The sequence below is a fragment of the Bicyclus anynana genome, chromosome 26 (assembly GCF_947172395.1).
Source record: "Bicyclus anynana chromosome 26, ilBicAnyn1.1, whole genome shotgun sequence".
Classification (NCBI taxonomy): Eukaryota; Metazoa; Arthropoda; class Insecta; order Lepidoptera; family Nymphalidae; genus Bicyclus; species Bicyclus anynana.
The window spans coordinates 1,178,847-1,196,689 of NC_069108.1; the positions used below are offsets into that span (position 1 = coordinate 1,178,847).

General features: G+C 38.2%; 2 protein-coding genes across 2 annotated transcripts in view; both read right to left on the reverse strand.

The window, feature by feature from the left end:
• LOC112045689 (RNA-binding protein Musashi homolog Rbp6-like) overlaps positions 1 to 1,202 on the reverse strand; it is a 159,744-nt gene extending 158,542 nt beyond the window's left edge. Inside the window, exon 1 of the mRNA XM_052889502.1 lies at positions 1,046 to 1,202. Within this exon, the coding sequence (XP_052745462.1) occupies positions 1,046 to 1,113 (68 nt within the window). The 5' untranslated portion in view covers positions 1,114 to 1,202. The remainder of the gene's footprint in view (positions 1 to 1,045) is intronic.
• A 6,415-nt stretch (positions 1,203 to 7,617) lies between these two features.
• On the reverse strand, positions 7,618 to 15,741 carry LOC112052957 (uncharacterized). Its single transcript, XM_024092208.2, has 5 exons — positions 15,391 to 15,741; positions 13,153 to 13,290; positions 12,378 to 12,469; positions 11,723 to 11,801; positions 7,618 to 10,803 (listed from the first exon to the last, which is right to left on the reverse strand). The coding sequence occupies exons 1-5, from the start codon at positions 15,458 to 15,460 to the stop codon at positions 10,733 to 10,735; spliced, it is 450 nt and encodes a 149-aa protein (XP_023947976.1). The 5' UTR covers positions 15,461 to 15,741; the 3' UTR covers positions 7,618 to 10,732.
• Between the last annotated feature and the right edge of the window lie 2,102 nt (positions 15,742 to 17,843).

Consider the following 17,843-nt stretch of genomic DNA (forward strand, 5'->3'; position numbering starts at 1 on the left):
CTCGACGATTACTTTCAATTGTTGAAGGAAATAATTAGATTGAAATACGTTGCGAAGAAAATGATCGTTCGCTTGTACAGACGAGACTTTTTTGTGCAATTAAAACAAAGGTTTCTCGTAACTGCTCAACCGAGCAAAAAATATATGCGTACGTAAGTAACTAGCTACTCGAGCGCTGCAAAACAACGATGTTCTACAGGCTTCAACTCACGTGTGCTGGAGCCGTTCAATTCATCATTCCCGTTGGGAGCGATAATAAATTCAATTTTTACATTGTCTAAGCGATATGTCGTCTCTGTGGTAGTTAATGAGTGCTCAAGGTTACGGTCTCGAATGTAACTGAACATGTATTACGCTACTCGGATTTCCGTGGACACAATCCAGAACGGGCGACACGTTTGACATACGTTACACATTCTCAGAAATATTATGTTTTACACTCGCACACGACGAGCAGGAAAATTTATGTGATTCTCACGGCACTTTGATCGGTGAGTGCGATCTTTACGACACTTTGAAGGAGAGAATTTTTGGATGAGCCGAGACTGTGTGACACGGGATATCTGTTGCTTCGGGATACAAACAAATGTAAGGGCGGTGGCTTCGCACATCGAGCGTGCTTCGACACCTCTACCGGGGATAAAAACAAAACCACAGAAACGGATGGCGGCGACAGTCGACACGGTGGGCGACGTCTTTTGTTTACAACTCGCCGCGCCGGTGACCACCGCTGCGGGAACACGATCGGTCGTGGATCCCAATGTTTCTGCGATTCGAGACGATGAGGCACGGTCGAGACGTCGTCGGAACGATCTCGGGACGCGATTTCCCCGCTGTGTCAGGCCTCGCACACGATCCTCTGAATCACGACGACGCAGAAAAAACGGAGCAGTGATGTTGTATCGACGTTCGGTCCGCGAAGCCGGGCGCGACGGGCACGGTGTCGCCGCTGAACCGTTGAAATATCACTCCGGTGGAGTTTTTGCGGCTTCGGGCGTTCGGCGGCGGCCCCGGCGGGTCTGCGGGAAAGCAAGGGCTCGCTCACCTGAGCCTGACGGGCGGCGGGATGTTGAAGGCCGGGAACAGTTTCGCGTTGGGACTCTCGAACAGCATCGCGATCGTTTTTGTTCACCGTGCGTGCATCGTGCACCCGTCCGCTCGATGCGACGGCCGGCCGTACACTAGCCGTGCGCCCCCCGCCGTGACGTCACCGCGCCGCGGGCTGCTCGCCGTCTCGCTCAGATGCGGCGCGTGCGAGTGGGACGGCACCGCGGGTCCGCAGTACGTACGGTGGCGACGCGTATGTCTCCGGCTCAGCCCCTCTTTTGTGTCGTAGGGCTTCGCGTTGCGCCTACCGCTTCGCTTTGCCGATCATTTAGTAAGTCAATTTTAAACGACAAATAGTTGTATCAATTGAGCCAATTGCTCATTCCATGAACAAGCCGTTACATCACTCTAACATACTTCGTTTCGTGACGTATTCGCAGGGCAAATGTGGGATGCATTCTCGTAGGTTGTGGCGGCTTCAAACCTGTTTCATCGCTTCCCTTCGCCCATCGCGCCGCGGATAGGATAGGTCGTGACTCGGGCTGAGCTATTTCTTAACTTTAGCCAACATTCACAATCTCTCGACGCTGACTCCGCGAGGCTCGGCTATTGAAATATGCAGAATAAGCGGTTGCATTATGATTGTACCTGTGCAAACTGCAAAACTACTTATATTAAATACTCACTCACAGTATAATAAAGATACTAGGGCATGCCCGTAATTTTATCCGCGTACCTATAGCACGACATTACTTATCTATGATTAGTAGATAACATTTAAATTCCTACCTTTAAAAATTCCAGTAATGAGCAAAATGTTAATATCAAGAAAGTTCAACACGTATCGTTTAGCCCTATCTACTATATCTACTGCTAGCTGGTGACTATATACTGTCGAACCAGAACCATCCTGAGCCAGTTTAGAAAATAAAATAACTTCATCATTATACTATCTGAGCACGAGTCTCCTCTCAGAATAAGAGGGGTTAGGCCAATAGTCCGTCATGCTGGCCCAATGCGGATTGGCAGACTAGATAGGAAAATTCTCTAATAAGCAGGTTTCCTCACGATGTTTTTCCTTCATCGTTTGAGACACGTGATATTTAATTTCCTAAAATGCACACAACTGAAAAGTTGGAGGTGCATGCCACGGACCGGATTCGAGCCCACACCCTAAAGAATCGGAGGCAGAGCTATCACGGTTCAAAATAAATTCGAAATCGAAATGCCATATTTTCATACCTGTCTTGAACTAACAAAGACTTTCAAACAAAAAGTTCTCTCTTCCCATTTCCCACATAAAATTGAAAATTCTCCAAAACAGCTTTTAGTAAGCTAAATAATGATAAACATAATTATTAATCCGTACTTTAATTAAATGCAGAATAGTTAGTTTATTTGCTAAATACGCTAAAACTACTGCATTGAATTAAAAAATACTTTCACTAATCGAAAAATGCATTATTAGCGAATAACATATTATCCCTATCCCAGTATTCCCAGGAAACTAGGTAATCGGGTGTAAGCACGGGGCATTGTAAATGATAAAAACGCTTGGGAATATTTATTACTGGGTACCTACCTACTTAACTTAATAAATTCGTATTTTTTTAAATACTTATTTTATTTTACATTTTACAATAATGCAAAGAAATAGTAAAAAAAAATATTAACGAAATAAATATATCGTTATCACTAAATCCAACTTTGAATATGAACATAGAAAAGGTTTTAAACCACTGACTTTATATGAAAACTCGTAGGTAGGATTAAATCTACTTAAAACCAAAAAATAAATAAATTAATAATTATTATATCTTCAGTTAAACTTATTTAATTCTGTTTTAAGATACTTTTATTAATAATCTCTTGAAATAAATAGTAATTAGTAATTATAAAGATAATTAGTTATTCGTAAATTATGTATAATTCAAAACATAAACAATAGCTTAATTCTAAACTGTATGACTAATGTATTAAGGTTCAAAATCATGTGTCATCTAAAATATGTCCATTACACCGCCATGTTATATTGGCCACAGATTAAAAGTTGCCTCAGAGTTTAAACTGCGGATTGCAGTCTGTGGCACAATCCACCATTCTACAAAGTTTTCGGTGTGAAAATCGTAGGACTTCAAAACTTAACAAAACCGGCCAAGTGCGTGTCGGATCACGCGCAGTGTAGGGTTCCGTAGATTAAATTAGTACTTTAAACCCTTATTTAATGCAAAATAATACCGATAACAATACCCCACACCATGCAAACATACCTGCGAGCCTATTATGTATCTCGGTGTACCATTCAAATAATGAGTCGTTACATCGTTTTTCAACGTATTTTCGTCTTACAGCTAGTTTCTTCATGTAAAGCTAAAGTAATAGTAAAAGTAGTAAGTAGTAAAGAAGACTATTTTTCAGTGAATAAGACTGTCACTTTTGATTTATGACGTTACTTTGACTTTTACTTGCGATGAAGAAACTGGCCGTTAGTGATCATTTAAAATAATTATTTCAATTAAAATAACCTTGACTGCAACATTTAACATTAAATCGTAATGTTAAAAACATTACTAACGTCGAAAAAAGGAGAAGGTTCTCAATCCTATGCGTATGTTCTTTTTTTTTCTTTTTTAAATGTCTGTTACGTCTTATTTCTTAACCAATTTTAAATTTTTTTTTTTTAAAGAGTACACTTCCACATTGGTCCCATTTAATTTTCATGAAAATCGGTTCAGTAATTTTGTGTTAAAATGAAACTCAACATTACTGAACTGATTGCTGGGACACACTAAAAACGGTAAAATAAAATAGGCGGTGCCAACACAGTGATGCATTAACGGCTTTAATTAATGCATCACTGTGTTGGCACCGCCTTCAAAGTGATCAGAAGCTAGCACATACAATGTTATTTTTCGTTTTTTAGTTTATTTTTGTGATTTTGAAGTGGTTTAAATTTTTTTTACTTTCTACGATCATCGAACATGATTATTTCAACGGAATAACTTAAATACTAGGTTTTCGTTGAAATTACAGTACTATCGGCTACTAACATGACTATTAATTTTACTTTACGTAAAATGACGATAATTATATCATTTCGTTGAAAACGGTCCACAATAAAAAAAAAAAAAAAAAAAAAAAAAAAAACATACATACAGCCGAACGTAGAACCTCCTCCTTTTTGGAAGTCGGTTAAAAATACGATGAAAAACGATGTACATACTGATTGTTTGAATAGTACACCGAGTAACATAAAAACCCTGGTGATCAGTATGAAGGCGGTGCTAACCCGTTGATGTATTAATTCAAGCCATGTAAGAATATCATAAATATTTAGGTTTTCCAGAATCCAGACAGTGCTGTTTCATGTGGTTTTGTCAGAAACGGCTTGAATTTGTAGAGTAATTGGAGGTCTTTTATCTGACGGTCCTACTTCTGGATATTGTGAATCTTCCAATGAAATCCTTATTTACTTTCAAACTATTAATTTCACACATTAAAATATTCACCGCAACATATTTAATCCACCATCTTCGTTTTAACAACTTTAGACATCCATAGAGTGGCATACTACCACAGACTAGTTTACTATAAAACCACAGACAATATAATAAGGTTTGTTAAATCCTTTTAATATTCAGCAGGTACATAATAATATTATGTTATTTTTCACTTTTTAGTTTAGTGGGTACTAACGTATTAACCTTTTTTTAGTTGGTTAAGCATTTATTTTTTTAAATGTAAAACTTCAGTCTTAATTAGTCATTATTTAGTATATTTTTCTACGAACTGAACATTTTGGCTTATTGAATCGTAAGAAGGTATTAACAAACCCAGCAAAAGTTACCTACTTTATATCGATGCGGCGACTTCATTGTCAGATTAAGACAGTCGCAACTCTTCAGCAATAACCGAAAGGGGTGTGGATTTTCATCCCTCTTCCTAACAAATCAGCCCGCTTGCATCATCACTTACCATCAGGTAAGGTTGTAGTCAAGGGCTAACTTATAAAGAATTAAAAAAAATCCTAAACTGATTTAAGTTTGCAATCGAACTCAGCACCTCTCTGGCGATATCTACATCACTACCAAATGCACTAGAGGTAGGAAAAGTCGCGGGCGTAGTCTATATTATAAATAGATAGTCAATTGATTAATATTTGATACAGCGAGCGCTTGCAGTAGAGCGACGCCATTGTTGGCACTTTTTGTTCGCTTCCGAAACTTGTAGCCTGCTACAGCCTGACTTACCTACTGCTACAATTTTTATAATTTAATTTTTTTTTTTGAGTGGTAAATATATTTTTTTATTAATATTTGTCAACCAAAAAAAAGTAGCCACGACAGAAGCCTCCCACCAGCCAGACCTGGACAAATTAAGAAAATCTCAATCTGCCCAACCGGGGATCGAACCTAGGATCTCCGTCTTGTAAATCCACCGCGCGCACCACGGAGGCCGTCAAACCTATTTGTTCTTCTTCTCCTTATTTGGCTACTTTGAACTGTCAGCATTCATATAAACTCTTTTTAACAAATAAATTCAACTTCATAATCACAAAAATAAACTAAAAAGCGAACAATAACAACGTATGTGTGAAAATCCTAAAACCTTCATAACCGACAACTATAAAGTAAGTCTGGGTATTGCAGGCGTTCTTGCGACGCTTTCTAAAATTGATGCAAAATAAACAAAAAAAAAAACTAAATCAATCAATGTACAGTTATTTTGCGGCTATTTGTAGTATTTGTAGTTCGTAAGGCGATGTTTATAGGTTACCTCATTGGTCGTGAGGTTAGGTTATGCTATTTTGAAACTTTCATCCGATATTTCTCAGTGCCTGAAGACAATTCAAAAGGTCCAATTTCGAGAAAGAGGTGAACCGCCGAATCCAACTCGGCTGGGATGCATTCGGAAAACTTCGCAACATCTTTTCGTCCGAAATAGGGATGATGACAGTTTTTTTTAAATTGTATGTAATTTAAGAGTATACTAATAGCAAAGCAATTTTGTAAAAGTAACAAGGTATCTGCGATCATTACTTTCGGAGCTACAGGGATTTAAAGGGTCAGGTTTGTCGGATCCCTAAAAAACGCTCCATACAAAATGGCACGATTTAGTGACGTCGTTGGCTCGCTGATCGTTAGATTTGTATGGGCGTTTAAACAAAATTACTTTCTTTATTTCTGCGTTTATGTTTATAGATCATATAAAAAATGTCACATTTAATGTAAGAAAGCTAAAACTGTATGAATTTTCATCTAATTACGATAAAAAAATTTAATAGATTTTGAAATTTTATAATCTTATTTATTTTGCAAATATCCAGACAATCTTTGCTTTTTATGTGTAAATTAGTTAACATTGACCTTATTTACCCGAATGTATCATAAAAATCAATATATTCAAACCTAGTCATCATCCCCATTCCTCAGTGCCTGAAGACAAAAGTCTTCGAACAGTGCGTGTTGCCAGTGATGACCTATGGTTCCGAGACTTGGTCGCTGACTATGGGCCTCATAGGCTCAGAGTCACTCAGCGGGCGATGGAACGAGCTATGTAAGTTAGGAGTATCTCTGTGTGAGTTACCTTACCAAGAGAACGCCATCTCTTGGCATATCGGGGTAACTTTTTTCTGGGAAGATTTAAAAAGGATAAGCGAACATCCAGCGAAAGCGATTTCATTTTATACTATGTAATGACATATTCTAGAACATATTTTATTCGTTGACGTATACTGTAAATAACATGAATAGTTTAAAAAACCTAAAAACACACACTTGATACCCATATCATGGGGGTGCATTACATATAGCCTGTCCGAAATATTGGATTTAAGTCAGGTAACTATTTTTTCGTATTCCTGACAGCAAACCCTTACATTTGATATCCATATCATGGGGGTGGATTTCAAACAGCTAGTCCGCCATCTTGGGGAGGCCATCATATTGGATTTGTAATGACATTTCTTAACTAGTCATGTATTGTCATCAGAACTCAGAGCGTGTGCAAAATTTCATCCTAATCGAAGACCGGGAAGTGGGACGAATTAAGATTTCAAAATTTTCTTACATTTATAGTTACAAGTGAAGCTACTCGTAATATATGCGTGTTAAAATACTAATATTATAAAGGGGGGTAATCTCTGGATCTACTGAACCGATTTTGAAAATTCTTGTACCACTAGAAAGCTACATTATTTGTGAGTGTCATATGCTTTCATCCCCGTTTTTTTTTACGGGAACGGGAACTAGCGATGAAACCGCGGGGCATCGGCTAGTAAACAACAATTAAAGACATTTTTTTTTAATCGGAATCATATTTATTTCTTAGTTTTATTGACTAGAACTTACAGTTTCAGATAGTTTATGACTAGGTCATAATATTTAAATGTCACCGTTAAATTGTAAAATACGTTAGCTTATAATTCTCACTCGCGATATTGTAATCTGTCGATATATTGTGAACTGAACATACTGATTACAATTTAACGTTTCATTTTTCGGTATAATATAATATAACGAAGTGATATCGTCATATTGTTAATCAGTATTTTACCATAGAGTTACAAAAATATTACAGCGGGCATAATAAATATAATAAAAAATTACAATGGACAAATCAAAAAAAAAAGAAAAATAAAGAAAATCGGACGGGTGGCCGGTGCGTTTATTGATTTTTTTAAACATTTAATTTTAAACACTATTCTTACATTAGTAAAATGTTGTTATTGATAAATATAATGTTTTTATCAAATCTAAAGTTAGGTTAGATTAGGTTAGAACATAAATTTTCAGGACTCTTTAGATATAATAAACAATAAATAAATACGCGATGTCACAATTCTTGAAGTATTTTATTTGACTGTCATATTATGTGTTTTATTCCTCTATGCACACAAAACGGTCTGCTGTAAGGCCGACCAATCAGGGGTAAATTCGGACAGTTGACGATTTTAACCATTCGCTGCCCGCGAGTATTTTATCGAAAAGTCCGTCTGCGTTGAAGAAGCCGACAGTCAGGGAATACGGTTTTAATCTACCGTTGTGAGCCATTTAAAAAATCTTTATATTCCTCTATCGCGCGGAGCATGATACTGTGCTCGCCTATTGCCCTTAGTTTACTTTATATTTTTTTACATGTCACGTAACGGACACGATTGACTCCTAAATGGACGACCGGGCGACCGGTCGTCTATTTAGGAGTCAAATGGTTAGATTGCAATTTATTTTAATTGACATGTGTGTTTGACATAATTTTAATTGACATTTTAACATTTCACTGGTAAGAATTACTTGACTTTGCACTAAATTTAACAAGGTTTAATAATTTTGACAGTATATATTATGACTATTATTTTATTTTATCTGTCACAGTAGTTTTGAGTTACATTTGTCATAATCATTGAATCTTAAAATGTTAAATTTTATAAGCTATTACATATGTTTTCTTTTTTATTTGTTTGCTTTTAAATCAGGATTATACATAGTCTATTTAAATTTTTCATACACCAAATTATTATGGTAGAAAGTATCAGGGTCTTATTATATTTAAGTAATCTTTGTAAACCTGCTTTCTGATGAATAAATAAATTATTATTATTATTAATTTATTATTAAATTATTAACGGTTTCACTTCCGATAGAATACATAGTAGACCGAAAAATAACACGTTAAATTGTAATCAGTGTGCCTAGTGGGAGTTTTCAATATTTTCATACTGTTACTGTTCCGTTGACGTAAACGCAAATTTATATGGAATTGAAACAGTTGTGCAGTAGTGCCACTAGATGGGGCTGGTTTAATTCCATAGAAGCGTTTACGTTACGTGACAGTAACAGTATAAAACTGCCCTCTGTGGGTATGTTTAGTTCACAGTATATCGACAGATTACAATATCGCGAGGGAGATTATAAACTAATGTATTTTATAATTTAACGGTGACATATACATGTCTACATTTATTAACACAATGCAATGATATTTTACTAATATGTTATACACTAATACCATTGCACTAAAAACAGTGAGAATATTGCTATGTCTACACAACATATGAGTATATACGCATACATTATATGTGAAAGAGAAAGTAGCTTGTCATACAATATACCTCTAGTTAGAAAGAGACGAATCTATAACTACTATCAGACTAATTACATAAGAACCTGACAGATGTGAACCATCGACATTATTTTGTAAAAGTTAAACAACACTGTATACACTATAGGTATCCGAGCTCAGTGTAGCGAGAGAGATGGCTTAACGCCGGATCGAGTGGGAGAGACTCGCACTGCGCATGGCGACGGGTCGCCACGCCGTACACACTACTACATATAGACTGTAAGAATATACCATCATATAGCGTAGCGACGCGTCGCCACGCCAGAAATCGGTTTTACGTGCGGCTACAGATGTTTCACATCAAAATTGTCTGTCATGTCTGGAAAACTAGCTTAGATTATATATCTTATACTAAACTAGAAGTTGTTGACCGATATTCACACCAATCAACAACACAAAAAATGTATTTTACGGAGTTCCTTTACCGACGAACACGATTACAACAATGAAACATAGATACTATAGAGACAGTTTTTATAATTGCATTAGATCGATGATCATATACTTTGACAGAAAAGTAACGTCTAGCGAGGCAAGTCCTTATGTAATTAGTCCAGAAACAGTTTTTATAATCGCATTAGATCGTTAATCATATACTTTGACAGAAAAGTAACATCTAGCGAGACAGGTCCTTTAGTAATTAGTCTAAAAAATTTTTTTTTTTTTAATGGCACAAGACAGGCAATTACCCGTCATATGTACGTACTGCCAAGTATATCTCTATATAAAACATCTTATTGAGTACGATTATATGTGTTTTGAAGCTAAGGTTAAGATAAACATACAGTCAGAGCTCCTTATTCGCGCTTTATTACTTATCGTTACTATAATCCAATACAAATTAATAATCATCATCCAAAACAACCCATATTCGGCTCACTGTTGAGCACGAGTCTCCTCTCAGAATGAGAGGGGTTAGGCCAATAGTCCACCATGCTGGCCCAATGAGGATTGGGAGACTTAACCACAGGGAAATAAGACAATTCTCAGGTATGCTTTCCTCGTGATTTCATTCCTTCACCGTTTGAGAAACTCAGACCGGATTCGAACCTATGCCCTCCGAATCGATTGCAGAGGTCATATCCACTGGGCTATCACTACTAATATATTTTTTTTATTCTTTACAAGTTAGCCCTTGACTAAAATCTCACCTGATGGTAAGTGATGATGCAATCTAAGATGTCACATGTTAGTAGTAGAATGAAAATCCACACCCATTTCGGTTTTACACGACATTGTACCGGAACGCTAAATTGCTTGGCGGTACGTCTTTGCCAGTAGGATTGTAACTAGCCACGGCCGAAGCCTCCCACCAGCCAGACCTGGACCAATTAAGAAAACCTCAATCGGGCCAAACGAGGTTCGAACCCAAGACCTCCGTCTTGTAAATCCATCTCGCAGGCCGCTGCGCCACGGAGGCTGTCTTTATGTCTGTTCATAAGTTTAACATTCATATTCCATATGAGGAGCTTTCACTGTATTAAAGCAGAATGTAGGGTAGGCAGAAATTTCCGCTCCGCCCCCCGCCTACCCGCGCGACGATCGTGCAGACCGCGCGGTCAGTCTAGTCCGAGCTTTCGCCGCGAAAGGACACCGAGCGCTTGAGCTCACCGTTCACAGATGCCGGGAGGCAGCCTGCGGACGAGATAATTCATCTGGTTATCTTACAAGTAATCTAGCGGACGCCCACGACTTCGTTCGCACAAAAATCAATATAAACTTTCAACCCCTATTTCATACCCTAAAGTGGTTAGGGGTTGAATTTAAAAAAAAATAAAAAAAATCCTTGAATCACATTATAATCATTATTTTCTTTTATGATTTATAAACATTTTTTTTAAACTGTAATTACAAAAATGAAGGATTTTCCATAGAAATTTTCAACCTCTATTTCACCCCCTTTTATTTTTAATTTAGGGTCAAAAAGTAGCTTATGTTTTGCTCCATGAATTTTGGTCTATTGGTCCCTTTGATCAATAGACTAAAATTCATCTTGATCATTTTGAGTCATATTTTTGTAAAATGATTATAGACTGTAATAAATCTAAAAGATGCTAAAATATTAATAGAAAGGGGTGAAATAGGAGTAGAAAGTTGACATCGAGTTTTACGCGGACGAAATCGCGGGCGTTCGCTAGTCCTTACTATAATTAATTTACTTCAGAACGGTTAGGACTTTAAGGACCCTATAAATTATCAAACTTGTCAAATTTAAAATGTCTGTTATACAATTTGTTTGGTTCTGGACCTTTCATCATTAACAACCCATATTCGACTCACTGCTGAGCTCGAGTCTCCTCTCAGAATGAGAGGGGTTAGGCTAATAGTCCACCACGCTGGCCCAATGCAGATTGGCAGACTTCACACACAAATAATTAAGAAAATTTTTCAGATATGCAGGTTTCCTCGCCGTTTGAGACACATATCCGATAAGTTGGAGGTGCATGTCTCGGACCGGATTCGAACTTAAGCCCTCCGGTTCGAAGGGCAGAGGTCATATCCACTGGGCTATCACGTCTGGAGTGGACCCCTGACACCGTAAATGCAAAGTCACCTTCATCTTCAGATTCGAGTCCGAGTTCTTCTTCAGCGAGATATTTCTGCAGCTTCTGCTGGCGCCTGCGCTCCGCTCGCTGGAACAGACCATCACCGGCTAAAGACTCATCATCATCATCATCATCATCATCATCATCATCATCATCATAATTTTTTTTGCTTATAGGCGGTTTAGATGCGTCCGCGACTTCGTCCGCGTGGAATTTAGTTTTTCACAAATCCCACGGGAGTCATGGATTTTTCCGGGATAAAAAGTAGCCTATGTGTTAATCCATGCCATAATATATCTCAATACCAAATTTCAGCTAATTCGGTTCAGTAGTCGAGGCGTGAAAGAGGAACAAACATTCATATCATCAAAATCATCAGTTTTCGCAAATCTCAGGAAACTATGGATTTTTTTGGGATAAAAAGTAGCCTATGTGTTAATCCAGGCTATAATATACATATATAAATACCAAATAGCTAATTCGGTTCAGTAGTCGAGGCGTGAAAGGGTAACAAACGTTCATATCATGAAAATGATCAGTTTTCGCAAATCTCAGGAAACTATGGATTTTTTCGGGATAAAAAGTAGCCTATGTGTTAATCCAGAGTAAAATCTGTACTGGCCAAGATGGTGAAGCTTTTGCCTACATACTGGCCATACTAACCTCTCGCTTCAGCTGTCGGTCTCTCAGCGAGGCTTCCTTCAGCAGACGCTGCTGCTCCAGACCCTCCTTGCTCGTCTGGACTTCGGCGGGGTCTGGAAAGCCAACATCAGAGGTCAACACAGTGCAGACACTCATAGTCAGCATGAATGTCTGACACATGCAGTGATAATTCCCCAGAAACCAAGCTTCTAGAGTCAATTAGTATTATATAGCTGACGCCACGCGGTTACACCCGCGTGGTTCCCGTTCCCGTAGGAATATGGGGATAAAATATAGCCTATAGCATTCCTCGATAAATGGGCTATCTAACACTGGAAGAACTTTTCAAATCGGACCAGTAGTTCCTGAGATTAGCGCGTTCAATCAAACAAACTCTTCAGCTTTATAATATTAGTATAGATTTAGGTCAAGATGAGTCAACCCCGAAAGGAGTTAAGGGCAATGGGGATGTAAGGACCCTCACGTCTCACCAGGACTTTGCATCTGACTACAAACAGATAGTACGTAACTATAGATAGATAAAGTAAAGAGAAAATAGACAAAATGTCCTCCGATGAGGGCGAAGCTGTCCCACTCCCATCTCTTTCGTACCAACGCAATGAAAGAGATAGCGTTATTTAAGGTTGTGCCGCCAATAACATCGGAACACTCCACATTCCACATGGTGGTAATCTCGTAAGCAAGGTCCAAGTATTTTGATACTTTTGCGTCATGAGCTCTTATATGAGAGCAGCCTGAACATTCTTGTACAAGCTGAATGTCCAAAAAGTATAACCTTTATGATACTCGTAGTCAGTATGAGCGCGCGCGCGGCGCCAGCGCCGAAGGTATGGCCCCACGTGCTCATAAAAGAAGTGGCACAATGCTCCAAGGACTAGAAGGTTCCAGCCGTTCTCTGCCAGGAAGCTCAGAGCTGCAACACATTACAACCAATTATTGGGTACCTAGAGGAATATATCTGGACTGGGACCCATCGGAAATTCAGGCCATCTCATCATCATCATCATCATATCAGGCAATGGACGTCCACTGTAGGACATAGGCATTTTGTAAGGACTTCCGAACATCATGATCCTGAGCCGCCGGCATTCAGCGAATCCCTGCGACTCGCTTGATGTCGTCAGTCTACCTGGTGGAGGTCGACCAACACTGCGCTTTCTATAGCGGTGTCACTATTCCAGCACCTTGGGACCCCAACGTTCATCGGCTCTTCGAACTATTTGCCCCACCCATTGCCACTTTAGCTTCGCGATTCGTTGAGCTATGTCGGTGACTTTGGTTCTTCTGCAGATCTCCTTATTTGTAATTCGATCACGCAGAGATACTCTTAACATACCTCGTTCCATGGATCGCCCACTGAATGACTCTGAGCCTTTTTGAGAGGCCTGTAGTTAGCGACCAAGTCTCGGAACCATAGGTCATCACTGGCAACACGCACTGTTCGAATACTTTTGTCTTCAGTAGAAGTTCAGAAGTTTCCCGAATGCAGCCCAGCCGAGTTGGATTCGACGGTTCACCGCTTTCTCGAAATTGGACCAACCTAACTGGACCATAATATTATGACCTAGGCATATGTAATCGTCTACAATATCGAGTGCAACGTTCTCAATTATAACTGGGTGGAGCGATACATGAGCATTACACATTATTTTTCTTTTGCCTATGTTAATTTTCAAGCCCACTTGTTGAGAAACTCTGCTGACGTCATTGAGCATGGTACTAAGGTCATCTACAGTTTCTGCCATGAGGACTACATCATCCGCGAACCACAGTTGAGTGATGTACTCGCCATTGATATTGATGTCTAGTCTGTTCCAGTCCAGAAGCTTAAAGACGTCTTCCAATGCGGCGGTAAATATCTGCGGAGAGATCACATCTCCCTGACGCACTCCTCGCTGCAACTGGATTGGCCCCATAGTCTGATCCTGTATACGGACTGACATAGTAGCGTTTTCGTACAAGCACTTCAACGCTTGGATGTACCTGTAGTCAATTCGGCCTCTCTGCAATGAGTAATGACCTAAGCACAGCCCAAGTTTCCACCGAATCGAAGGCTTTCTCATAGTCCACAAACGTTAAGCAAAGCGGCTGGTGACACTCCCTAGTCTTCTGTATAACCTGCCGCAGCGTATGGATGTGGTCTATAGTACTATAGCTTCTTCAGATTCCTGCTTGTTCGGCTTGAAGTCGTCAAAGCTACGAGCGCGGTGATTCGTAATGACTCTCAAGAACAATTTGTAAACATGGCTCAGTAGCGAGGTGGGTCTGCAAATCTTCAGCAAGGTGTTGTCGCCTTTTTTGAAGTAAGTGTGAGCCGACTATATTTGTCGCAGAACAGAGGACCGCTGGGGCAGATGTTCTGGAGTGGAGACCACGTACCAGCAAGCGCAGTTTAGACGCCCTCCTGCTAGATTGTCTGACATTAAGAAGGTAGTAGTCTGATAGCCCGTGACCTCAGACCTTCGTCATTGTATAAAAGCTGAAAGTTTGTCAGCTCAGGCTCCTACCATAACTAAATATGATAGCCAATTATGGAATTGGACAATGGTGGCTTTAGGAAGTAGCAAGTTTTAAAGATCCAGACCCTCAACCGTCTAATTATAAAGTGCAATTTTTTCATGTTTTCCTCGGCATAATATGAAAAATTATGTCACTTCGCTTCGCGGCAACTCTTCAAAAAACACTATTTCATTTGCAACTTTAAGGGTCTCTGGCGAGGGGTTGCCATGAAGTTGGTGTCTGGCGAATGAGGATATCATTTTTCACATTATTCCGATAAAATTATACTTTTTGCTTAGGCGGTTAAGGGTCTGGATCCTTGAAACCTGCTATCTCCCAAAGCCACCACCGGTCCTAACTCCATAGTTAGTTACGGTACTTATCTATGGTAGGAGCATACTGACAAACTTTCAGCTTTTATAAAATAACGAAGGTATATGGCTGTCGCTGGCTCTCAGTCTATAGTGGGAGATGAGGAAGGCGGTGGAACTTGTGTGGTGACGCGCTCTCTTACCTAGATCGACTGGGTTCGTGTACCAGGACTCAATCACCAAGGGTTTCGGAACTTTGCGCGTTTCAGTCATTTTGTTGGTTCACAACCAGGACCAGGTTCTAATTCTAACCACCCACTCGAACTACTTTTTCTTGCAGATGTGATGAATATAAAATAAATTGATTTCTTATTTCTTTATCCACAGTTGGAATTGTTTAACATTTATAAAGTTAAGTCGATATGTTCTTAATTTTTTTGGAAAAATTATTTGTATTTACTACGGTATTTTGAGATTTCGTATTTGTATTTTGTAACGATTATTGATTTGCTTCGTACTTAATTTACTCTTTGGTTTTGTACCACAGTCCCTATAAATTAATTTACTCTTTGCACAGTCCACAGCCACGGCACTTAATATCTATTAATCTGTGACAGCACTCCTTGGAGTAAGTATTTATTCCTTGGGCCACAGCTTAGACCATTAATAACTGGACGTGGTTCGCTAACCGTTACCCCTCTGGCAAAGATCAAAAATCTATGATCTAATGGCTATGGCTATGAAAAAACGGCTAAAAACTTAAAAAAAAAGTAACGTTTCATTTGAAAGTATTTTAAACCTTAATTTTAACAAATTTTTAATAAAAACAATTTATAAAAAGAATCGATTCTTTTGACGAAACAGCCAAACATCGATCAGTAATCGAATGTTCTATGTATTTAATCTGTGGATAGTCTAAGCAATGTCACAGTAAATATGCAAACAGTAGTTTGACTTCATACTAGAGGTCGAAACGCGAGCTATACCTCAATTTCAATTTCAACTTACTAGTTAAATAGATTTTATTAATTAGAAATAAGACTAACATACTAAACTTAATACAGATACACTAACAATATACTAACATAGAAAAAAAAATTAAAACTGTTACTCTTATTAATTGAAAAACTTGTTTAATGTAATAATGTAAGGAATAATAAAGGCTTTGAAATTGAGAAAAACATAAGGGATTAAAGGGCTAACATAATCTACGGAACCCTACACTGCGCGTGACGCACTTGACCGGTTTTTTAATATTTGGTCACGTAGTGTGGAGGTAATACCTAGATGGCATCACCAAAATAAACATATGAATACGACCTATCCTTCAAGGTCATTGATTAGTATCAGCCTTATTTAAATCTACCAATCAAAAAACAACACGCATTTTATTGATCTCTTCCTATTTTACTACAATTTACAAAATATTTTATTTGTTTACATAAAAAAAAGTATATTTACAATCACAAAACTAAATGGAAATACAAAGTTGGCAAATGTAATTAAAATGCTGGAGGCAGGCAGTTTACGTACCGCGCGCTGTAAGTATTTATTTCAAAAATACGGCCGAGTATACTGCTTGTATATATTTTTACTGTGCACAATGTGTTTGTTAGTGTGTGTGAAAATTACGCGTGTGTGTATTGCGAGTCAAATTTATAGTTGTGTGTAGTGTATGGACACAGAATATACATAATGGTGTTAAATGTTTTCGATGTGTGAGTTTACCTCGTCCCCCTCAAAAAATGACAGTCTTTCTTGTTGGTGAATTTGGGTGCGAACCGCGTCCAGTTATTAATGGTCTAAGGTCCACAGTCATCCACAGTGGTCCACAGATTAAAATATTGGGCCCTTACACACTAAGGACATGTCCTAAAATAGGTCACAAAATAAATATAATTTACAAGGGGGTTCATAGTATTTTTTACGGATAACGGACACAAATTGTTGCATATAAAACATTTTTCAGAGTTTTTGGGACGAGCATTAATTAAATAAATATTTTTTTTTGTCACACCCTTGTCTACAAATTAAACATAAATAATACAGTAAAAGTAAAAGTGTTCAAAACATCCAATATCACAGATCACTATAGACTAGAAATCCAATATAAAGATCTGGAATTGAATTATTTCCAGTTTAAACTGTCAATGTCGTATTTGTCAAATGTCAGGGTGTGAGTTGCCAGCACGTTGGCATTTTTATTTTAGGGTCTAAGCCCTATATTTTATGTTCTTTTAAGATGAATATAATTTGTGCTGCTTAGTTGACACTCGGACTATTATAAAGGCCCAGCCCAGTCTCTGTAAAAAGATTCGCAATAAACACACGCGTAAGATTAACACAGCTAACAAACACATCGCTCAGACTATATAGAATATTCGATTACTTGATTGAATATTCTGTGTTTAAATTATGTTCTATATTATCATTGTGTATTCCTTTGCTGTTCCATCAAAATAATGGTTTGTTTTTAAATATAGTTTTTGTTACAAATTTGATTAATTAAGTTAAAAAATACTTACAAATAAAACGTAACTTCATCTTTTAGTAAACTAGAAGTTGTTGCGGTTGTTTTATGCCATGCAACTACACAAACTGGCATTTTTAAAAAGCTTTGTACACGATGAAAACGATTACAACAATGAAACATCGA